Raw genomic sequence first — 23,834 nt, 5'->3', positions numbered from 1 at the left:
AAATCTTTTTGATCTAAGGATCATGGAATTTTCAAGCATTACTAATACCCTTAACATGACAGTTCAATCTTTCCTGGGAAAGAAGACCAATTTTTATTTTTTATTTTTGGCTGCACCGCACAGCTTGCGGGATCTTAGTTCCCCAACCAGGGATTGAACCCGGGCCCTCGGCAGTGAAAGCGTGGCGTCCTAACCACTGGACCGCCAGGGAATTCCCCAATTTTTATATACTTTACTCACCTAATCTTTAATCTTTACTCTCCAATAATAGGCAGGTCACTAGTTACCTTGAGCTGGAACATACAGCAGTCCAACATTTTGGGCAGGCACAGCTCAGGCTGCATTTTCCCACCTGGACTATGTTTTACTGAATTTCTCCAGACACAACAGACTATTTAATCAAGACTTGTAAAAATTAATGTTCAACTTTGTGCACTGCTGGTGGGAATGTACATGGTGCAGCCACTATGGAAGCTAGTATGGCAGTTCCGCAAAAAGTTAAATATAGGGCTTCCCTGGTGGCGCAGTGGTTGAGAGTCCGCCTGCCGATGCAGGGGACATGGGTTCGTGCCCCGGTCCGGGAAGATCTCACATGCCATGGAGCGGCTGGGCCCATGAGCCATGGCCGCTGAGCCTGCGCGTCCGGAGCCTGCGCTCCGCAACGGGAGAGGCCACACAGTGAGAGGCCCGCGTACCGCCAAAAAAAAAAAAAAAAAGTTAAATATAGAATTACCCTATAGATCCAGCAATTCCACTTCTAGGTTTATTCCCCAAAGAACTGAAAGCAGGGACTCTAACAGTTATTTGTACACCAATATTAACAGCAGTGTTATTTGCAGCAGCCAAAAGGTGGAAATGCAAATGTCCATTAACAGATGAATGGATAAAGGAAATGTGGTATATACACACGATGGAATATTATTCAGCTTTTTAAAAAGGAAGGCCATTCTGACACATGCTGCAACATGGATGAACCTTGAAAACATTATGCTACGTGCAGTAAGCCAGATACAAAAGGACAAATTGTGTATGATTCAACTTATGTGGTACCTGGACTAGGCAAATCCATAGAGACAGAAAATAGAAGTTACTGGGGACTGAGGGAGGGAAAGGAAGGAATCGTTGTTTAATGGGTCCAGAGTTTCAGCTGGCGATAATGAAAAAGTTCATAAGCTGGACAGTGGTGATGGTTGCCCAGCAATGCGAATGCCCTTGGATTGTACACTTAAAAATAGTTAAAATGGTAAATTTCATGTTTTGTGTATTTTACTTTGATTTTTAAAAAAATTTTGATTACTGATTCAATCTTCTAATTATAGGTCTTACAGATTTTCTTTTTCAGTATTGGTAAGTTTTGTGTTTCTAGGAATTTGTCCATTTCATCTAGGCTATCCAGTTTGTTGGCATACAACTGTTCATAGTACCCTCTGCTCTTTTTCACTTCTGTAGGATTGGTAGTAATGTCCCCACTTCCATTTCTGGTTGGAGTTATTTGAGTCTCTTTCTTAGACAATTGGCTAAAGGCTTTTCAATTCTGTTAATCTTTTTGAAGAACCAACTTTTGGTTCTGTTGATTTTCTCTATTGTTTTTCTATTCTCTATTTCATTTATCTCTGCTCTAATCTTTATCATTTGCTTCCTTCTGCTAGCTTTTTTTTTTTTTTGGCTGCGCCATGTGGCAAGTAGGATCTTAGTTCCCTGACCAGGGATCAAACCCACGCCCGCTGCGTTGGAAGCGTGGAGTCTTAACCACTGGACTGCTAGGGAAGTCCCCCTTCCGCTAGCTTTGAGTTTAGTTTGTTCTTTTTCTAGTTCCTCAGGTTGCAAAGTCAGATTGCTTATTTGAGATCTTCCTTCTTTTTTAATGTAAGCAATTACAGCTATAAATTGCCTCTGAGCACTGCTTTTGCTGTAGCCCATTAGTTTTGGAATGCTGTATTTTTGTTTTCATTTATCTCTAAGTATTTTCTAATTTTCCTTGTGATTTCTTCTTTGCCCCATTGGTTGAGAGTATTGTTTAATTTACACAAAATTTTTCAGTTTTCCTTATTGTTTTCTAACTTCATTCCATTGTGGTCTGAGAAATTACTTTGTTATTTACCTTTTTATTTTTTTTATTTATTTATTTTAAAATAAATGTATGTGTTTTTTTGTGTTTTTTTTTGCGGTATGCGGGCCTCTCACTGTTGTGGCCTCTCCCGTTGCGGAGCACAGGCTCCAGACGCGCAGGCTCAGCAGCCATCGCTCACGGGCCCAGCCGCTCCGCGGCATGTGGGATCTTCCTGGACCGGGGCATGAACCCGCGTCCCCTGCAACGGCAGGCGGACTCTCAACCACTGCGCCACCAGGGAAGCCCATGTATGTATTTATTTTAAAATAAATGTAGGTATGTATTTATTTTTGGCTGCGTTGGGTCTTCATTGCTGCGCGTGGGCTTTCTCTAGTTGCGGTGAGCGGGGGCTACTCTTTGTTGTGGTGTGCAGGCTTCTCATTGCTGTGGCTTCTCGTTGTGGAGCACGGGCTTTAGGCACGTGGGCTTCAGTAGTTGTGGCACATGGGCTCAGTAGTTGTGGCTTGCAGGCTATAGAGCTCAGGCTCAGTAGTTGTGGTGCACGGCCTTTGTTGCTCCACGGCATGTGGGATCTTCCTGGCCCAGGGCTTGAACCCAGGTCCCCTGCATTGGGAGGCAAATTCTTAACCACTGCGCCACCAGGGAAGTCCCACACATTTTTCATTTTCACCAAGAATTTTATTGAACAATGTATTCACTAACCGAATGAACTTTTTGGCCAGCCCAATGGCCAGCCCAATATTTCATGGATATGGAATCTTCTCATCTCTGACAGTGGTTCTCAAATTTGTCTGCATATTGAACTAATCTGAGGAAGTTAAAAAATATGGATTCTTGTATCCTACCTCCAGAGATTGTGATTTCATTAGTCTGGTGTGTTGTCTGGGAGAGGAAACTTATCTTTAAAATATCTCCAGGGCTTCCCTGGTGGTGCAGTGGTTGAGAGTCCACCTGCCGATGCAGGGGACACGGGTTTGTGCCCCGGTCTGGGAGGATCCCACGTGCCGCGGAACAGCTGGGCCCATGGGCCATGGCCGCTGAGCCTGCGCGTCCAGAGCCTGTGCTCCGCAACGGGAGAGGCCGCAACAGTGAGAGGCCTGCGTACCGCAAAAAAAAAAAAATCTCCAGTTGGGACTCCCCTGGTGGTCCAGTGTCTAAAACTCTGCACTCCCAATTCCGGGGGCCTGGGTTCGATCCCTGGTCAGGGAACTAGATCCCACATGCCGCAACTAAGAGTTCACATGCCGCAACTAAAGATCCCACGTGCCGCAACTAAGACCCAGTGCACCAAATAAATATTAAAAATAATAATATATATATATATATCCAGTTGATTCTAACATGCAACCAAACTTGAGAACTACTGCTCTATGAATATTATAGTTAAAAAAATTTTTTTCATATCTTGCCTGCTTTGCTTCTCTGATATCCTTTGTACTGTTTTTGTCTTTTTCTGGCTTTCTTCAAATGCCTGGTGACGGTACATTCACATTTAAGAATGAGAGTTGCAAGCATGCCTGCGCACACATACACACACACACATGCACAAGAATGAGATACCCGCAAGCTGAATGGAAGTTGATGGTAGGTAGGGGGGACCAAGTAAGTCCATAAGCTTGAAGACTCTCTGTCAATATCTTTAGGTCTTTTCTCTTTGGCTGATCAGTTTCCCAAGGGAGGACTCCTCCGATATTGTGCTTTGGAGGAATAAGCCAGAAGAGGGCTGAGGGTCTCATTGCTCATTCCTCTATTTTGTCCTCTTATTTTAAATATGGCCCCTTATTCCTGTCCTCAGAATTGCTTGGTGTTCTCATGTCCAGAGGCGCCTTGGTTTAAAGGGGACTATCTTCTGCCAGGGTAAGGAGGTGGGCAGCACAGATAGGGAAGGTTCTGGGGATCCCATCTTTCTACAAACCTTCAGCCAATCCTCCTGTCTGCAGCCCCTCCCTGCACACATGCCATCAGAAATATCTGACATTTTCGATTCCTGATCCTTTCCAGGACTCTGCAGTGTCAAATGGCTTACTTCTTATTGGTTTCTCTGTCCCTCTCCTCTACTGGAAATCAAGTATCAGGTTTTTTCCCCTCCCCCTGCCCACTAAATCTGTTACCACTTGTCCATCTTTCAAAATTGTATTGCTCTCTGGTCTATAGTCATTTTCTTTCCTATTATCTGTCCTTGCTGGTTTATACCTTTAAAAAAAAATTCCTATACTGTCATTTTAGGAAGGTTAAAGGAGGGAATGCAAATGTAAATACTTGTGTTCAAGTTTTATTTATTTAGAAATGTAGAGAGCCTGGGATAGCAGAAGGGAGGGACACTTCAAGCCAGGAAAATAGACTGCATAAAGGTTTAGTTAGAAGAGGGAACTCATGAATCATGTGTAGAGCATGGCAAGCAGGCCGGTTTTGTGGTTTTCGCTGGGGAATTAGAAAAATGAGAATCTCGGGTAGGGAGAGAATAGCCAAATGGAAAGTCTAAAAGGCCAAGTGAAAAATTTGTACTTAGTAACATAATTATTAGATCTTACATTTTGTGGCATTTAATCTTTTCACATATTTTCACCCATAGGACAAGCCTAGGAGTTAAGTTAGTGTTTATTATAACTGTTTCATAGCTAGAGTAACTGAGGCATAGAAGTTAACTTATTTTTCTAGGGCCACAGATCAAGTAGCCAAAAGAGAGTAACCTCAGATTGTGGAGGAGGAGGAGCCCACGATAGAAACAGTGTCTGAAGTGCTCACCGGACAGGTCAGTGGACGTGCTAGGGTAGGGAGACAGGCTAACATTACAGGCCTGCGCATCAGCCAGTAACTCAGGCAGCTGATCCTCATTATTTGCAGATTCTGTATTTGCGAATTCACTTACTAAAATGTATCTGTAATCCTAAAATCGATACTTGCAGTGTTTTTACAATCGTTTGCAAACATGCTTAGAGCAGTGAAAAATGTGAGTCGCCCGACACGTACCTTCCCAGCTGAGGCTGAACAAGGCGACATCCTGCCTCCTGGTTTCGGCTCTCACACTCTAAATGAGTGCCCTATCCAAGATGTACCTAATGCCTCATTTCTTGCTTGTTGGTGGTGGTTTCAGTGTTTAAAATGGCCCCCCTGGACTTCCCTCATGGTCCAGTGGCTAAGACTCCATGCTCCCGATGCAGGGGGCCTGGGTTCGATCCCTGGTCAGGGAACTAGATCCCACATGCCACAACTGAAAAAAAAAAAAAAAGATCCCCCGTGCCACAACTAAGACATGCGCAGCCAAATAAATACAATAAATATTTGAAAATAAATAAATGGCCCCCACCCGCATAGTGCTGAGGTGCTGGCTAGAGTTAACTAAGTGTAGTAAGGCTGTCATGTGCCTTACAGAGAGAGTGCGTTAGATAAGCTTCATTATGGCATGACTTACAGTGCTGGTGGCTGTGAGTTCAATGAATCAATGGTTGCTGACGACAATGTTATGACAGAGGCACACAGGAACCTTACCTTATATTTCCCCCAGGAGCAGTGGTTCAGTATTTGCTAATTGTGTCTGCGGTGACTTGATAGAACATAGCTACTGTGGATAACGAGAGTCGACTATACTTACTAGAGCTGAGTCTCAGTTCTAGCCAAAGAAGGCAGTCTGATTGTTCCCTGAAAACCTGATGGAGAATCTGAGTTCCTATCACGTTTTTGCCTCTCTTTTTCCTTGAGTGAAATGTGAGCATTAATGGCATCCATCTGGGAGCAGAGCACCTGGTCCCAACATGGTGTCAAAGTGAGGCCTGAGCTCAGATGTTCCTGCTCCAGTTCAAGCATGAGATGAACATCAGAGTTGGCTTAAGGGTCTGTAGGAAACGATGCCCCTCCTGTCTCGTGTTTCTCAGGTATGTATTAGGCTGTAGCATCTTACTGTAATTTTCCGCTCCGATCAGTTCTTGCCCCGTGTATCAGTACTTGGCTCCATTACCCGCCCAGCTGCTCAAGCCAGAGAACCTGGGAGTCGCCCTTTCTTCTCTTCCCTCCCCCACATTCACTCTATCACTAAGTTCTGTTGGTTCCACCTCTCCTGGTTGCTTATCTGTTGTCTCGTACCCCACACCTTCCCTTCTATACTTTATGCTGCTCGATTTTCCAGATTCCCTTGCCAGCTGTTAATTTCTGCCAGTGGGAGGCACCAGCAAGCTAGGAGAGGGTGGGATAGAGGAGGCAGCAGTGCTTGCCCAGGGTGGCTGTAGTAGGGGTGAGGGTCTCGGACCTGCTCAGCCATCCCAGCCACTGTGGCAGCTCTTCTGTTTCCAGCAGTGGACACTCCCCTTTAGCCTCTTGTTCCTTCAGCACTCTCCATTCTCCCTTTTGTTTCTTCAGCCCTTCCAACACTTTTGTAACCAACTGCCCATACTTAAATTAACATCCTTTGTTAGAAATAACTAGTATGGTTTCTGACTGGAGCTTAGCTGATAAAACCTCCAAAATATTTCCTGAATCTGTCCATCTCTACCACTACCACCCAGTCCAAGACACCATCATCTCTCACCTGGGTGACTGCGATAGCTAGGCTCCCTGAGAGCACAACCAGACAGGTCTGGAGCTAGACAGGCAAGTAGCCTGTAAGGCAGATAGCACTACCTGGTGGGAGACCCCCAGAAAAAATAAGTTCTGGGAGAAAAAAGTTCCCCCTCTGTTGCCAACCTTGGAGGACTGGGGTTTGATTTTATTTCACAAAGTTGATTTGCTTAAACTGCTATTCACTTAATGCCTATTCCTAGGCCAAGTTCCTTATCTCTGCCTATGCTCAGTCTGCCTTCTCTCTTTCATATTTCAAGGACAGCAGGATAACCTGAAAGATAAGAGCATTTTATTTGTAAAATCTTTGCCAACCAACTTTAAGAATGAAAGAAAATAATTCTATTGCTATCTCAAAAGAACATCTTTTAAGCCTTCCTCCCAACCTGAGCATCCTGGGATCCCAGGAATTCCAGAGATTCTAACTCACATCCCCACAGTAGTGTAGATGCATAATTAATTTCCATGGGAAGGAACTCTGACACAGGCATTAGCCATTTAACGACCATGGCGGTGCTTTCTGGCAGAGAGGGCAGTAAGACGTGCGCTGTCTCCGAACCAAGCTGAGGCAGGCAAGGCCGCCAGGTGGCTGACGGTGATCCCTCCGTCTCAGATGGGGCAGAGAAGCCAGCTCAGCCGTGAAACAGAGTGACATGGGAGGTGTCTCAGCTGAAGGTTAATGTCTCTGCATCTCCTGCTTGGGAGGTGGAGTTGGATGGAGGGGTGAATGCTTTCTTGCCTTCAGCTAGAGCTTTAAAATGCTGTGAGGAGAGAGAGGGAATATGAAGGATTGAGGACATACTAGTTACTACATTTTAGCAAGAACTAACCTTGCTTCCTGCTTCCATTCATTAGGCCACTTGGTTCTCCTGTGAGAATGAGTGTCCACTGTAGATCCTTACCTAGCCTTGTCTAAGGCCCACATTGCTTCTACTTCCCCTTCCTTTACAAGCCCCACCCCTGCCTGCTTTGCAGTTCCCTTCGTTATGGGGAAGGGTGATGGTAACTCCAGGCAGAGACATTCTCCATTGTCACAGGACAGAATCACAGCAGACCCAAAATAGTGGCGACAGCAGCAGTCCTCACTACAGCTTAAGTCAATCTCCAATGCTGGTCTTACCTGTGAGTTCTTGAATTCCGAGTAGAGGGAAAAGAGCAGGTGGAGGGACTGAATCCGACTCTTGTAGATGGGGATGTCTAGGATGGCTGAAATCAAGAACTCCCGTGAGCAGAAATAAACAAAAATCCGGAAGCTATGGGGCATTTCTGTTTAGGATGGCCAGTCCCCTCCCAGACGGGATGTGTGACTATAACTCTGGGGGTTAAATACCCAGCAGGTGGTCACATAAACCCAAATACCACCCTCGCGTGCTGCCAAATAGCACAACGGGCTTAAAGTAAAGGCTGCAACTCAGAGTGAACCGGCCTTTTCAACAGCCCACAATGACTTTATCCAGAGATGGGGGTCAAGGAAGGGATGGAAGGGCTCACCACAGATCATGTCTATGTACTGTGCCAGGCTGCAGTCAGTCTCTGCTGTGGGCAGGCTCACCTAGGAGGGGCACGGGATGGACCCGAGTCAAAAGGCTGAAATTTCAGTGGTCCTAGCATCACTCACTCTCTCTGAAGCAAAAGAGCTCCGAGCATAAGGGGTGACATGGGCTGAATTGTGTTCCCCCAAAATTCATATGTTTTAAGTCCTAACCTCTAAGTGCCTCAGATCATGTGCCTATATTTGCAGATATGGTCGTAAAAAAGAGAAGTTAAAATGAGGTCATTAGGGTGAATCCTAATCCAGTATGACTGGAATCCCTATAAGAAGAGGAAATTAGGACCTAGACACATACAGAGGGAAGACCATGTGAAGACACAGGGAGGAGACAGCCAAGGAGCAAGGGTCTAAAAGAAATCAACTCTGCCGACAATTTGATCTCCAACTTCTAGCTTCCAGAGTGTGAAAAAATAAATTTCTGTTGCTTAAGCCACCCAGTCTGTGGCACTTTGTTATGGCAGCCCTAGCAAATAATACAACGTGCCTTTTCTTTTCCCCCTGATCAGTAAAATGGTTATACTCATTAACCACCAAAGTAGCATATGATATAACAGGACCAAAATATTTTATAAGTAAAATATACTGCCATGCAGTCTTCCTGTGTGTATTTGTGAAGAAGAAACTGGACCCAAGTTATGGCCAAGTATTTATAGTTACTTGGTGTTAGAAGGCCTAATGGTCCTTGGACACCACAGGAACAGAAAAAAATGACATGACATCTCAGCAGGCTCCAGATCTAAACTAATATTGTAAGTTTAAAAACCACTGGCTTCTTAAAAATTTTTTGTTCTCTTTTTACAAAAATCAGAGTAGATGGTTCTGCAATTTCCTTTTTCCATGTAACAACATGTCATTGGTATTTCTCTGTATCAGAGCAAAATAAGGCCAAATGATACTCCATTGTGTATTTCACTGAATGGATGTACTACAATCCATCTACTCAATTCCCTAATCAAACAGTTTTCTTCAGCTATAGCTTTAAAATGCTGTGAGAAAAGAGATTGTTTTCAAATTTTTTGCTTTTACAACAATTTCTCAATAAACATGTACCGAAAACTCTGTCTTCATGGAGCTTATATTTTAGTAGGGAGAAACAAAAGACAAAATTAGTAAGGTATACAGTATGTTAGAAGGTAAGTAGCATGGAGAAAAAGCAGGGAAAGAGCTTGGGGAACGTGGTGAAGCAATTTTAAGCACCGTGGCCAGGAAGGACCTGTTATCATCTTTGCTCAGTTTTCTTTTCTTGATATGTAAGAGCTTTTTGCTTGGACAGTAATGTCACATATATATGTAAGTAACTTTTTTTCTTCTTGGCCGCACCACGTGGCATGCGGGATCTTAGTTCCACGATCAGGGCTCGAACCCGTGTACCCTGCATTGAGAGCGTGGAGTCTTAACCATTGCACCGCCAGGCAAGTCCTGTATAGTTTTATTTTTGTTTTAACTGTTTAATTCATTTAGAATTCCTATATGCATATGGTTGAGGCTTAGATCTATTTAATTTTTCTCAAATGGCTGGTCAATCATCTCATCACAACCCATCCTATCTCTAATCATTTAATTCCAAACTAGTTTTTTTTTTTTTTCTTTTGGCCACGCAGCACGTGGGATAATTAGTTCCCCGACCAGGGATCGAAGCCACGCCCCCTGCATTGGAAGTGCGGAATCTTAACCACTGGACTGCCAGGGAAGTCCCTCTAATCATTTAAAATAACCATCTTTCTTATACAACAAATTTCTACATTTACATGGGTTTGTTTCTGGATTGTTATGTGCTTCTGATCTATTTCTATTCCTAACCAGTACATTATTGTTTTATTTACTACAGCTTTATAATGTGTTTCTAATGTCTGACAGGGCAAATCCTCATTTTTTCCCTAAAATTTTCATGATTAGTCTTAAAAATTGATTCTCTCAGATAAACTTTGTTACCGAATTTTCAGTTTCTAAAACAATGCAGTTAAAATCCTAATTGAAACGGCCTTCCATTTCCACGGTGAACTGGGGAGGACTGACAGTGCTGAGCGATTGACCCCTCCCTTCCAGGAACATGGCTTGACTCCTCATTCACTCAGAGCTTGTGTCTGCCCTTCACTAAAGTTTTATAATTGGTTTTCGAAAGAGTCTTGACAATTTCTCATGACATTTTTTTTTTTAAATTCCATATATATGTGTTAGCATACGGTATTTGTCTCTCTCTTTCTGACTTACTTCACTCTGTATGACAGACTCTAGGTCTATCCACCTCATTACAAATAGCTCAATTTCGTCTCTTTTTATGGCTGAGTAATATTCCATTGTATATATGTGCCACATCTTCTTTATCCATTCATCCGATGATGGACACTTAGGTTGTTTCCATCTCTGGGCTATTGTAAATAGAGCTGCAATGAACATTTTGGTACATGACTCTTTTTGAATTATGGTTTTCTCAGGGTATATGCCCAGTAGTGGGATTGCTGGGTCATATGGTAGTTCAATTTGTAGCTTTTTAAGGAACCTCCATACTGTTCTCCACAGTGGCTGTATCAATTTACATTCCCACCAACAGTGTAAGAGGGTTCCCTTTTCTCCACACCCTCTCCAGCATTTATTGTTTCTAGATTTTTTGATGATGGCCATTCTGACTGGTGTGAGATGATATCTCATTGTAGTTTTGATTTGCATTTCTCTCATGATTAGTGATGTTGAGCATTCTCTCATGTGTTTGTTGGCACTCTGTATATCTTCTTTGGAGAAATGTCTATTTAGGTCTTCTGCCCATTTTTGGATTGGGTTGTTTGTTTTTTTGTTATTAAGCTGCATGAGCTGCTTATAAATTTTGGAGATCAATCCTTTGTCAGTTGCTTCATTTGCAAATATTTTCTCCCCTCAGACAATTTCTTATTAAATATATTCCTGGGCACTTTTTAAAAATTTAGGATCATTATGAATAGGACTTCAGCTTCTTAGAATAGCATATACACCTCTGTGGAAAAGGTGGAGTCTAAAGGGATAACACAAAAAGTACATATGTTCATCAAAAGGTATGTACTCATAGTAGTAGAACAATAATATTACAGAGTAATTTGTAATATCCCCAAACTACCCAAATGGCTATCATAGAATGGATATATTCAAACAATGGAATACCATACAGTTGTGAGAACAAATATATAACCATGATGTCTGAACAATATGGATGACTCTCCATATGGATGAACAATATAGATGAGCAAATAAGACACAAAGGAACATGATTATATTTAGATAAAATACAAAACTGGCAAACCTAGGGAGTTTCCTGGTGGCCTAGTGGTTAGGATTCCGGCTTTCACTGATTCCAGGTTCAATATCTGGTCGGGGAACTGAGATCCCGCAAGCCATGTGGCATGGCCAAAAAACAAACAAAAAAACCCACAAAAAACCAGGCAGACCTAATCTGTGCTATTAGAAGTCAGGAAAATAGTCACGTTGGGAGGTGGAAGCCTGAGGGGCTTCCAGGATGCCAGAGATGTTCTGTTTTTTTGATCTGATGTGTTGGTTACACAAAGGTGTTCAGTTGGTGAAAGTTAACCAACACTTATACGTATGTTTCTGATTTTGTATTATACTTCAATTTAAAAGTTAATGATAATAGTAATACAAGAAGAGAGAAAACACTGGGCCCTAGAATGAATGCCACACTTTCTTAGCTCCTGCTACCTTCCACTCACCTTTCCCAAAAGCTCTTCAAACTCTGGAGACCATTCCTGCATCAGCATGTCAATATCGGGCATAGGCCTACAAGTAAACGTGAATAGAGAACATGGGCAGGTATCAGCAATCTCTGCATCAGGATATTCTAGACTGAAGGGAGATTCTCAGTCTGGCACATTAGGATTTCAGGAGAACATAGACTGGGTGGGCCAAACTTACCCAGGACCTGGGGTTTGGAGAAGCTGGCTAAGTAATAATACCAGATAAATCATCATCTTTATGTCCACACTCTTAGCCAGTAGCAGCCAGGATCCGTAGATCCTCAGGTTGATATATCTCAAATATGTCCCAGCCTTGGGACCCCCTTCTCAGAAGCAATGGCTTCACCGGTGGTGAAAGTTACCATGGGTTACTACAGTGAAGAATGTACTATTTCTTACCTGGTGTAGTGCACAGTCGCAGGGGGCTTGGAGCGGTGTAATTCAGAGATGCTCTCTATCCATGTGTCAATGGCTTTGGGATTCTTTTCTGCATCTTCCAGGCTCTTTACTTTCATATGTTGCTAGAAAAATAAGGGGAAAGCCTGGCTGATGGCACTGAAGAATGTTCTTTTGTTTGTTTTTCTAGAATTTTTTTAAAAATAAATTTATTTATTTTTGGCTGTGTTGGGTCTTTGTTGCTGTGCGTGGGCTTTCTCTAGTTGGGGCAAGTGGAGGCTACTCTTTTGTTGCGGTGCACAGGTTTCTCATTGCGTTGGCTTCTCTTGTTGCAGAGCATGGGCTCTAGGCACGCGGGCTTTAGTAGTTGTGGCACACGGGCTCAGCAGTTGTGGCTCATGTGTTCTAGAGGACAGGCTCAGTAGTTGTGGCACACGGGCTTAGTTGCTCCGCGGCATCTGGGATCTTCCCGGACCAGGGCTTGAGCCTGTGTCCCCTGCATTGGCAGGCGGATTCTTAACCACTGCGCCACCAGGGAAGCCCCTGAAGGATGTTTTTTCTGTTGTTGTTGTTTTTTTTTTTTTGCAGTACGCGGGCCCCTCACTATTGTGGCCTCTCCCGTTGCGGAGCACAGGCTCCGGATGTGTAGGCTCCGGATGCGCAGGCTCAGCGGCCATGGCTCACGGGCCCAGCCGCTCCGCGGCATGTGGGATCTTCCCAGACCGGGGCACGAACCCGTGTCCCCTGCATCGGCAGGCGGACTCTCAACCACTGCGCCACCAGGGAAGTCCTGAAGGATGTTTTTACTCTTGTTTTTACAGAGTGCCTCATCATATGCTGCTATTTCGTATTCAAGGTAGCTGCTGAAAAGGGAAGCCTGCCAGGAGCCAAATGAAGATTATAGGAAACCTGATAAAATCTTCTGGAGCCAGGGGAAGGGGGCAGGTCAATAGGACAGGAATGACCACAATAAGATACCATTTCACACCTACTAGGATGGCTAGAATAAAAAAGACAGACAATACCAAGTGTTGGCAAGGATGTGGAAAAACTGGAAGTCTTAATTCATTGCTGGTGGGATTGTAAAATGATTCAGCCACTCTGGAAAACAGTTTGGCAGTTCCTCAAAATATTAAACAGTTTCCACATGGCTCAGCAACCCCACTGCTACCTATATACGCAAGACAACAATATATGTGCATGCAACAACTTGTATACGTTCATAGATGCAGAATTAATAGAAATGGAAACAACTGGTAAATGGATAGACAAAATATGGTATGTCCATACAATGGAATATTACTCAGCCATAAAAAAGGAATGAAGTAGTGACCAGGGTTTAAGAGCAGGGGAAATGAGGAGAGGAGTGACTACTAATGGGCATGGGGTTTCTCTTTGTTTTGTTTAGGTTTTTGGCCCCACCTCACAGCTTGTGGGATCTTAGTTCCCCCACCAGGGATTGAACCCGGGCTCACCACTGTGAAAGTGCTGAGTCCTAACCACTGGACCACCAGGGAATTCCCAAGGGGGTTCTTTTTGGAATAATGAAAATGTTCTTAAATAGTGGTGATGGTTGTACAGCTCTGTGAATATACTAAAAGTCACTGAATTGTACAAGTTAAAAGGGTGAATTTCATGGTAGGTAAATAATATCTTAATACAATTGTTACTGAAAAAAATAGGGCTGGTTGAAACCATAGCCATCTCTTTTAATAGGCAGTAAGTCAACTGTTCAAATACTAGCAAGGCTTCTACTCTCGGCCCCCTGGAGCTGGGGCCTGTGCTAGGCTAGTATCTTACTGTGACGTTGTGCTGTTTGGAATTCTCTGTTAACCAAAGTGAGAGCACTGTAGGGTCCGACTGCTTTGTAGAAGGCTCATCCAATACCAGTAGGCCAAGGCTGTCAGGCTTTCCATCAGGACGTGGAACCTGGTTAGGAGAAAGGTAAGAAAGCAGAGAAAAAAACATGGGAGGGATCTAAAAAGGTACACTTGCTTCCAATAAGCTGAAGAGGAAGAACTCTTCTGGTTCATCATTATTTCTAGTATTAAAAAGCATGCCTGTATATCATGCTGTACTAAAGTACTACCTAGAAAAAAATACATGATCTATAGGACCTTAGATATAAAGCTTAAGTCATGGATAACCAGGAGGCAGATACATGACAAATTTTTAACACCTAGTGAGATAATCAATTATTACCTAATAGCAATAAGTATAATTTGGAGTTGAGAGCAAGTTAAGAACTCCAGTGAAATGAAGAATATATATTAAGGTAGCTATTGGTAGTCAGGGAAATTAGTGGAACTGTTAGAGTGATAGAGGGGTCAGAAGAAACACCTAAGGAGTCAGTTTTAGGATGTTCTGACTGTACCTTTAAGAATGCATCAATATCCCCGACAGCTGGGATAAACTCAGGAATGAAAGGTTTCAGTTTGTGGTCCAGGTCAATCAACTGAGGTGTATACCTAGGAGATATTGCCACGGGAAGGTGGAAACTGTCAGAGAAACTTACTTTATTATTCAGGCTGAAAAAACCCAAGGGGAATGGCCATGTTTCAGACTAGAGGAAGGAAAGGGCAAGGCAGGGCTGGGGATTATGGTGGGAGGGCCTGGTACTCACCTACTGATGTACTGGAAGAGTTCCTTAATCTCAGCAGAAACTGGCAAATGCTCATAATCTGCAGGATCATAGGCACTGGGGAAAGGAAAATGTGGTTCAAGGTAGCCAGAGAAGAGCAGGGGTTGCTGAGCCCTGGTTCAGCCCGGGTGTTACTCTGGCCACAGGGCATATGACTCTGGACCTAGTTTCTGCTCCACCCACATCTGCGTTTTCTGAGCAGCTTGCAAGGTAACTTTAAAAGTGATTATAATTAGCTCTCAGCTATCTCTGACAATGAAGAACAGAGCTACAGAAAATCCAAAACATAATTTAAAAAAATTTTAGAAAGTAGCAGAAATTGTTTTCCCTTTTTTTTTGAATGAAGGGGATGAAGAGAAAAGATGGAATGAGATCTTAATTTCTGACATGAAAATGGTTTACCCCAAGAAAAAAAGGAATTTTTACAAAGATGTTTTTCAGTGTTATTTATAAAAGTAAAAAATTAGAAACAAAATGTCCAACACTTGAGAGATGGTTAGATATGTCAAGATGAATACCGCAGTTATTAAAAATACTTGTATTAATACATGAAACATATACAGTAAAAAAGTAGTAGAGTACATATTAATGACTATAATTAAGTAAAATGTAATGAATTGACAAAGTATATAAGTGACTAGGAAAGTTATTTAAGGTTCTTCTGGGAAGAGTTGCTTAACAAAAAAACTAAATAGTTTATATTTCCCCAGATTATAATTTATGGAAGTAGAATCATGAAGTAAACTGGGAAGCATGAAAAGTCAGTCTGGTATTAAACATTTGCGTAATTTACTTAGTGTCTACCTTCAGGTGGATGATTCAAAGGTAACTTTTTATTTTTATTAAACTACTTCATTGAATAAAGTATGCATGCACATGATAGGAAATAAAAGGTACAAAATGTATTCAGTGGAAAGTTATGTCCCCTTCCACCCCTGTTCCCTTACCACCAAGTTCCCCTCCCAAGAGTAATCAGTATTATTGGTTCCTAGGGCAGCCTAGAGATAGCTTATGTAACATTTGTTTTATGCACGTGATAGCACAGCCTAGAGCCTTCTATACCTTTCTAAAATGTAACAGTGTCCCTTGGAGATTGTTCTTTACAGTGCATAGAGTGCTGCCTCATACTTTTTAATGGCTAGAAAGAATTCTACTGATTGGCTACACCAGTTAATTGTATTTTAAATGAATGGGCTTTAGAATCTACTTTGATTAAAACCTACAAGGGTGGGTCATGATTAATCTAGCACCAGAGCTGGAATATGGTGAGGAGAATTTTTACTGAAGCATCATGCAGGAACATTTTGCCTCAATACAGGGTTCCGGATGCACCTATTCTCTACCCGTCCTAAAAGGGTCTGAGCCTAAAATAGAAATGTTCCTGTGCATGCATGTTTTCCTTGCTAAATAGAAATGCTTTGGTATGTGTATAAATTTATCTTCTCTTCCCTAGAATGTGAACTCCTTGAAGTCAGAGACCATCAGTTAAACTGACTCAGCAAATCCTCATGAAATCCCTGAGCCCACAAGTGTTTCCGATAGTGCAAGTGACATCACAGGATTCGGGCAGTAGAGCCGAAAAAGAAGGAAAACTCATTACACTGGGTTTCTGAGCATCTGATAATCCTAAATAGAGGAGATCAAAAGAGCTGCTGGAATTTCACTTCTCAGTGACGTCCTCCTGTCCAGTGTTTTGAAGGAGGCGTTTTCCTCCTTGGCAAGGGGGCTTTTCTCACCCTTCAAGAGGGGCCCCATGCTCTTCATCATCATCATCGTCATCATCAGAATCAGTTTCAGATGAGTCATCATCGTCGTCATCATCGTTTTCACTAAAGCCCCGCTGAGGAGTGGGCTGCGAGGTCTTCTTTTTCTCCTGAGATAGGGCAGGAGATAGAAAGGTCCAGGTAAGGAGAAATTTAGTGTACCTTTACCCAGTTCTCTCCTAGTGCTCTAACCAGAACCCTCCTGCCTGACACCAATTCACTGGAAAGAGAAGGAAGCACTCCCAAGAAGGGCCTCGAGAACCTTCTTCTGCTCCTCCTCTACTGAGTCCCCACTTTCTATAACCATGGTCTCTTCCTCCGCTCGAGGCTTGGGTATAAATTTTATCGAATACGTATCTCTTTTACCTATTACTTAGGAGATTCTGAGAACTCTGCATAAACTTCATCCAGTCAGCTTCAACTCTAAAACTGAGAGACTTCTGAAGAAGAAAGCAACTCTAAATATAATAGTTATTTTGGGAAGAAATGGGGGAAGATGAAGTAGGGAAGACACACTTTAGGGAATCTTAATACTCACAGAGATCACAGGGAGGAAATCTAGTATTTAATTTGCAAGACTGCCCAGGGTAAGCTGCTTGTAACTATCAAAAGAAGAAAGTTCATAATCAACCCCGGGCCTGGATTCTGACCAGCAGTTCCGGAGACTGTGGGTTTTCCCTTTCCATTCAATGGGTATCTGACCTATGCATGGTTCCCCTCCCTTCCCCCGTAAGTTAAATGCAATGACTGTACATTATATCTCAAGATAAGAGACTCTTCTGTCCTTGGCATTACGACCTACCTTTCTGGGCTTCTGGTTCTAGATGCACCACCCCACCCTCAAGCTGACGAGAAGGGGTAAGGTGGTGCTTGGGCTTGCCGGGGCAGTTGGGACAGGGTCCATGTCTTTGACTTTAGGGCCTGGAGCCTGTGGCATGCCCTCACTTAGGACCTAAAGGGTGGCCAATTGGCCCCCTCTAAAAATAGGTTTTTCAAGCTTGGTTTCCATATGCCATATGGCTTACACTGAGGTTAAGAGATGATTGGTTCTAGTTTTTTGAATTATTTAATGTTTCTTTTACATTAAAGCAGCTACTGACATATAAAACTGTGACACGTTACAGGACATCAAAAACTTCTTTGGGTTACATTCTCCTCTAAGCATAACACAGATTTATTATACATAGATAAAAATATATTTTAACTAATCTGTAACATGTGAGACTGATGACACAGTTGCAGAATATGCCTTATTGGTATACAATTGGTAAGAATCTCCCACAGTGTTCTTTCCTAATTCAAAATCTGCCCAAATTATTCTTGGTCACATGGGAAGCAGTCTGGCAAGGAGAGATTTTTAAGAATATCGTCAGCTCAAAGATTATTCAAAAGTGGATCCTATCTGCTGATTCTGGGTGCATATTAAATTGGAAAGATAAATGAGCCTTGAATATTGACTACATCATGATGAAAACTAGAAAAATTTAGGGTGAATATACAAAATTAGGAGGTCAATTTAGGAAAATTGTTCACTTTTCTTTTGTCTGCTTCTTCAAAGTAGTGCTTTGCAAAATCTCTGACCTATGGGAGAAGACTTTATATACCACAGACAAGATGCCAAAAAATGACTTTGTAGGTAAGATGTCAAACAGCACACTAGTCACAAAGTGGGGCTATCTTAAAACATGACCTTTTAGACTTTCTATGAAATCCGTCTCTGTTGCTACAGCTTTCTGCATTACTTCAAATATTCTCCTTCACCTGAGTTTTCAAAACGCCTGTTCTTGGAGGACGATTAAAACATAACCATTGGACCATGTGCTAAGCCTAAACACAGGGGCTGTTAGACAGTGCACGTATGCAAATTTAAGGTGTCTTCTCATCCCACTTTCAGAAACGGTGATTCTCTTGGTTCATAGAATAACACCAAACATCTGGGCCTTAAGACTTCAAAACTAAAGTGTCTTTCACAAAATACTAGCAGTATCACAACTGTTGACAGTGAACCAATGCCACGATCAATCATTCCAAACTTTCTTTATCATAAGAATGACTTGGAGTGCTTGCTCAAAATATACATTTGCAGGCTTTTACCTTCAAGATTCTGATTAGGCAGTTCTGGGTGGGGACTGGAAATGTTTTTCTAAATTTTTTAAAAAAATTATTTATTTATTTATTGGCCATGCCACGTGGCATGTGAGATCTTAGTTCCCCGACCAGGGGATCGAACCCGTGCCCCCTGCAGTGGAAGCAGAGTTCTAACCACTGGACCACCAGGGAATTCCTATCTGTTTTTTTTTTAAGTAAGTACCCCAGTTGATTATTATGACTAGAAAAGTTTGTGAAACACTGGCCTGTGTTATATGAAATTTCTCACCAAAACATCAGCTATAACAGTAAGCTTTATTGCAGAAGGAGAGTCAAAATCTTAATGCTCTTGCCTCGTGACTGTCCTCCACGAGCTCAAAGGAACCCAATCACTGGAGGTGAGTATTTAAGAAATGTTTGCTACTGAACTAGTGTCATTTCAAACTAACTACTAAAAATTCAAAGCAGAAATTTCACAAGAAGCTGTGGGTTATACTGCACCTTGTTATTTTCCTCTTCGTACTCATCACTGCTGTTGTCAGCCATAGTCTTGTTAGGAAGATGGGTGGAACGACGAAGTCCTTGGAAGAAAAGTTTTCCCTTTAGGTTATTGTTTTTTGGGGTTTCTAAAAAATATTTATTTGGTTGCGCTGTGTCTTAGTTGTGGCAGGGGGGCTCCTTAGTTGTGGCACGCAAACTCTTAGTGGCAACATGCATGTGGGATCTAGTTCCCTGACCAGGGATCGAACCCAGGCCCCCTGCATTGGGAGCATGGAGTCTTAACAACTCTGCCACCAGGGAAGTCCCTAGGTTATTGTTAAAATGATTTTCAAAGACAGATACTTTTCATTTATAATATTTTATGCTCTAACCATTTTATGAAACAGGGTTTATAAGAATATCTAGCTGAAAGACAGGAAACTGAATTCTAGTCATGGCTCTGTCAATTCAATTTGAGATATACTTACTAAGTATTACTATGCTTAAGGCATTAGGTTAGACATTATACTAACTGATCATCTGCCATTACATAAATAGCATAAAATCTGCCCTTAGTTTACATATGGTGAAATGAGGTTAGTAATTAGTTAGTAATTAGTAAAGCAAAAGGAGTGCTGGATTTATAGTCAGAAGACTGGGTTTATAGGACAATTCTATCAGGTGGACAAAATGACTTAACCTCTCTGAGTCTCAGTATTCCCACTTCTAAATGGGGTCAGTAATATTTCTCAGTCAGGATTGTTGTAAGGATCAATTGAAAACAATTTTATGTGGAAGGAAATGACCTACTTCCTGGCAAATAGTAGTCACAAATATGAATCTGAATCACTGTCTATAAGATAAAAGCAATAAAATATTCTGAACAATTAAAAGCATAACCAGATGTAAGATATTATTAACTGGCATGAAAACATGTTCAATGATTTCTAAGTCAAGTGAATGCCCACTAAACACCATTTTTCTCCTTTTAAATTGCCTAAACTGAAAGCAAATTATAATGTCCACGGCTGGCAAGATTATAAATGTGCTCAAGTCAAAAACCTGGGTGTCAGGGGACTCCCCTGGTGGTCCAACGGGGAAGACTCCGAGCTCCCAGTACACAGGGCTCCAGTTCAACGCCCGGTCAGGGAACTAGATCCCGCATGCTGCAACTAAGAAGCCTGCGTGCAGCAGCTAAAAGTTCACATGCTGCAACTAAGACCCAGCACAGCCCAAACAAATAAATAAATAAATATTAAAAAACCAAAAAAACCTGGGTGTCAGGTAACTAACAAGGACCTACTATATAGCACAGGGAACTATACTCAGTATTTTCTAATAACCTATAAGGGAAAAGAATCTGAAAAAGAATATATGAATAAATAAATATAACTGAATTACTGTGCAATACATCTGAAAGTAACACAACATTGTAAATCAACTATACTTCAATAAATAAATATGTATGACAGGCATTAAAAAATTAAAAATTAATTAAAAATTTAAAACAAAAAAATAAGTAGGTCAATGACCTGGTTAAAAAAAAAAACACCTGTGCGTCTAGGTATACATACACCAAAAGACTGAAAGCAGGGACTCAAACAGATACTTGTACACCAGTGTTCATAGCAGCATATTCACAATTGCCAAAACCACCCAAGTGTCCATCGACAGACAAATGGATAAACAAAATGTGGTTATACAAACAATGGAATATTATTCAGCCATAAAAAGGAAGGAAATTCTAACACATGCTACAGCATGAATGAACCTTGAAAACATTAAGCTACGTGAAATAAGCCAGACAGGAAAGGACAAACACTGTATGATTCTGCTTATGCAGTACCTACAATAGGTAAATTCATAGAGGCAAGGCAGAATAGAGGTTACCAGCAGCGGGGGGGCGGGGGGGAGGGGAGGGGAATGGAGAGTTATTGTTTAATAATAACTGTTCAGGATGATGAAAAAGTTCTGGAAATAGTAGAGATACTTATGCAACAACACGAATGTACTTAATGCTACTGAATTGTACACTTCGATATGGTTAAAATGGTAAATTTTATATTAGGCAAGTTTACCACAATAAACAAACAACCCTGGATGTCATCCTTGATTCCTAACTCAAGAGCTAAATCCAATCCATCAGCAAGTCTCAGTGATTCTACTACAACAATACCTCTAGCGTTTGCCAACTCTCTCTATTCTCAACTTCCTCCCCACATCCAAGCCACTGTCACACCTCAACTCAGCATGGCGACAGTCCTTCTAACTGGCTCCTTGCTTTCACCTTTGCAGCCTTCAATCCATGCCATGCATAACAGCAGTATGGCTTCTAAAGCCCTGCTTGTTATACCTCCTGACTACCTCTGAGGTTACTCTCTCCTACCATATGCTGGTCTCTTTCAAGTCCTCAAAGTAACCCAAGTTCTTTCTGGCCTCAGGTCCTTTTCACATTTCACTAGGGGCTCCCTCTTCCTGGCCTACTTTTCCTCTGTGTCTAAATCCTTCTCACCTTTCAGTTTCAACCATCACCTCCTTAGGTCTTCCCTGACCCCTCCATCAAAAGTAGATCCCACTCCTCACCAGTATTCTCCATAACATCAAACTCTTTGCTTCCCATCAATGCACTTAACACATTTGTAATTGTGTTTCTTTATTCATTTGGCATCTGTCTCCCATAATTACAGGCATCAGGATGGCAGGGTCAGTGTCTCTTTTAATACTGTATACCTGGGAATTCCCTGGCGGTCCAGTGGTTAGGACTCTGAGCTCTCCCTGCCGAAGACCTGGGTTCAATCCCTGGTCGGGAAACTCAAATCCCACAAGCCACGCGGCATGGCCAAAACAAAGAAACAAACAAAAAACTGTATACGTAGTGCCAAGCATAAGGCTGACAGATAATAGGCATTCAAAAAATGTTTGTTGAACAAATGATGGTGTCAAGTCCTCTAAAAATATTCTGTTGAGGTTTCAATTGGAATTGCAGGTTAAGGATAGGTAACTGAAGCATCTTCAGAACTGAGCAAAAGAGTTTTGATAAATTAAACAAACATGAACCCCCGGCAGACTGTGGGCAGAACAGTATCATGAAGTAAATGGCGATGGGGAACACTGGTTAGGTTGATGGAAGATCCTGCAATCTGGGTGGCTGTGTTTTCTCCCCCCTTAACTATTTGGAAAACAGAAGCAATGGCAAGTAACTTGACTCTGAAAGCCAACATCTGCTAATAGAAAATAGAAAATTCTTGGGGACAATCATGAATCCATCCTGCAACCCTCAAGGCGGTACCTACCAGGGTCAAACGTATTCTCCATGTGGTAATAGACAATTGTTTTGTTTCTGTTTCTAAGAAAGTACGGCTAAGTTCTAAGCTACATGCCATTCTAAGCTACATGTCATTCATGTGAGATAAACAGTTTTGATTCTCATGGTTTATTTGGAGATTTTTTTTTTTTTACAAATTTTGGTTTGTTTTTAGTAACCGCTGACTTACAATTGCAAAACAAACAAAACAAAGAGAAAAACAAAAAACAACCATTTCTTTCTTTCCTCTTCATGCCTCTCTTACCTTTGTGTCTTGTGGTTGGAGCATAAATACTCGCAACATCTTCAGGGTTGTTAATCTCTAGACGCTCATCATATGTCTGGTTTTCAACGGTCTTGGTCTAAGCAAAAGGAAATATGAACAGAGCTCCTATCACGGGACATTAAGCACTCTGTGGGGAGGTGGATTCCAAACCAGCATTGGTTCCTCTTCCTTACCCAAGACACCAGTTTTACCTGAAACCTTCACCATACCCCCCCATTCAAACTTTCCTTAAGGCTTCTTGGCCCCAGGTCAAGCAGTTAAGTCATTCTGCTGCAGCCCTTATTTAGGAACTGCTGGCAGGCTGGCTGAGGAACGAGGGAATCGTGGAGAGAAACGACAGCCAACTTCTGAAGCAGCTCCCCAAAGCTGTAAGATACCCGCGCAAGGGCAAAACAGTATTTGTCTGTAGATAATGGCTGTCTCCTCCGGTTCGATCAGTTTCGCAAGGCGGCCGGAGCTTCTCAGGGGAGGCTGTAGAGGCTCTAGAAAGAGTTCTGTCTCTGGGGTTACCTGGGAGGGAGGGGCGTTCCCCGAAGACAGGGTAAACTCCAGCCTCTTGGTCCCACCCAATAATCCCGAAAGCATCACCCTCACCCCCACCACACCACCCCCGTCTTGTATGTCGGATCCCACTTAAGTTTCTTGGGGAGTAAAGGAAGCAGGATGGTTGGTGATGGCGTGAAGGAAGGAGGGAAAGAACAGTTGTCAAGAAGATGGGAAGAGGTGGAGGGGAGATGGGGAGAGGGAAGGGGAGTCCTTTCTATTCCTCTACGGTGGGAGAAAGAGAGATCTCTTTCTGCTAGGGTGAGTACGAATTACCTGTAGCCCCTCTGAATCCGTCTCCTCTGTGGAAAGAACCCCAGCCTAGGGCTGGGGTCTCACTCCAATCTCAGGCCAGGCCACTTCTACTTGGAAGAAGGCCAAGGGCTTCTACTCGGAGCAACCGGCCTGTTGTCAGTCGCTAAGCAAAAAAAAAAAAAAGG

General features: G+C 42.4%; 2 protein-coding genes across 4 annotated transcripts in view; one reads left to right on the top strand and one right to left on the bottom strand.

The window, feature by feature from the left end:
- TMEM25 (transmembrane protein 25) overlaps positions 1-17,448 on the top strand; it is a 23,360-nt gene extending 5,912 nt beyond the window's left edge. The window contains exons 7-8 of one of the 2 annotated variants that reach the window (XR_003427806.1): positions 16,384-16,834; positions 17,071-17,448. Coding sequence is in view for 1 of the 2 variants with exons in the window: in XM_027082163.1 (XP_026937964.1) it covers positions 16,384-16,424 (41 nt within the window). In the remaining variant the exon portion in view is untranslated. Of the gene's footprint in view, positions 1-16,383 lie in introns of both variants that reach the window. The other variant, XM_027082163.1, reaches the window with a different exon arrangement.
- Positions 6,893-23,834, bottom strand: IFT46 (intraflagellar transport 46). 2 transcript variants are annotated; one of them, XM_027082171.1, is made up of 12 exons: positions 23,671-23,831; positions 22,831-22,927; positions 19,283-19,362; positions 16,667-16,803; positions 14,913-14,987; positions 14,664-14,757; positions 14,090-14,218; positions 12,293-12,414; positions 11,870-11,936; positions 8,114-8,174; positions 7,743-7,828; positions 6,893-7,383 (listed from the first exon to the last, which is right to left on the bottom strand). In XM_027082171.1, the coding sequence occupies exons 3-12, from the start codon at positions 19,325-19,327 to the stop codon at positions 7,288-7,290; spliced, it is 912 nt and encodes a 303-aa protein (XP_026937972.1). In that variant the 5' UTR covers positions 19,328-19,362; positions 22,831-22,927; positions 23,671-23,831; the 3' UTR covers positions 6,893-7,287. The 2 variants fall into 2 exon arrangements, with proteins under 2 accessions (XP_026937972.1, XP_026937973.1); XM_027082172.1 differs by lacking the exon at positions 19,283-19,362 and having other exon boundaries at positions 23,671-23,834.

This window comes from Aethalodelphis obliquidens, unplaced genomic scaffold (genome assembly GCF_003676395.1).
Source record: "Aethalodelphis obliquidens isolate GAN/ISIS:26980383/991018 unplaced genomic scaffold, ASM367639v1 scaffold46, whole genome shotgun sequence".
NCBI lineage: Eukaryota > Metazoa > Chordata > Mammalia > Artiodactyla > Delphinidae > Aethalodelphis > Aethalodelphis obliquidens.
This window is presented reverse-complemented; position numbering and strand designations above follow the sequence as displayed.

Coding starts and splice junctions, on each gene's coding strand:
- IFT46 (XM_027082171.1), bottom strand. CDS start 19,327: ATGGCTGACAACAGCAGTGATGAGTACGAAGAGGAAAATAACAAG. Junction 14,758..14,912: donor CTCTTCCAGTACATCAGTAG/GTGAGTACCAGG, acceptor AATATCTCCTAG/GTATACACCTCAGTTGATTG. Junction 7,829..8,113: donor GTACATAGACATGATCTGTG/GTGAGCCCTTCC, acceptor TCTTGATTTCAG/CCATCCTAGACATCCCCATC.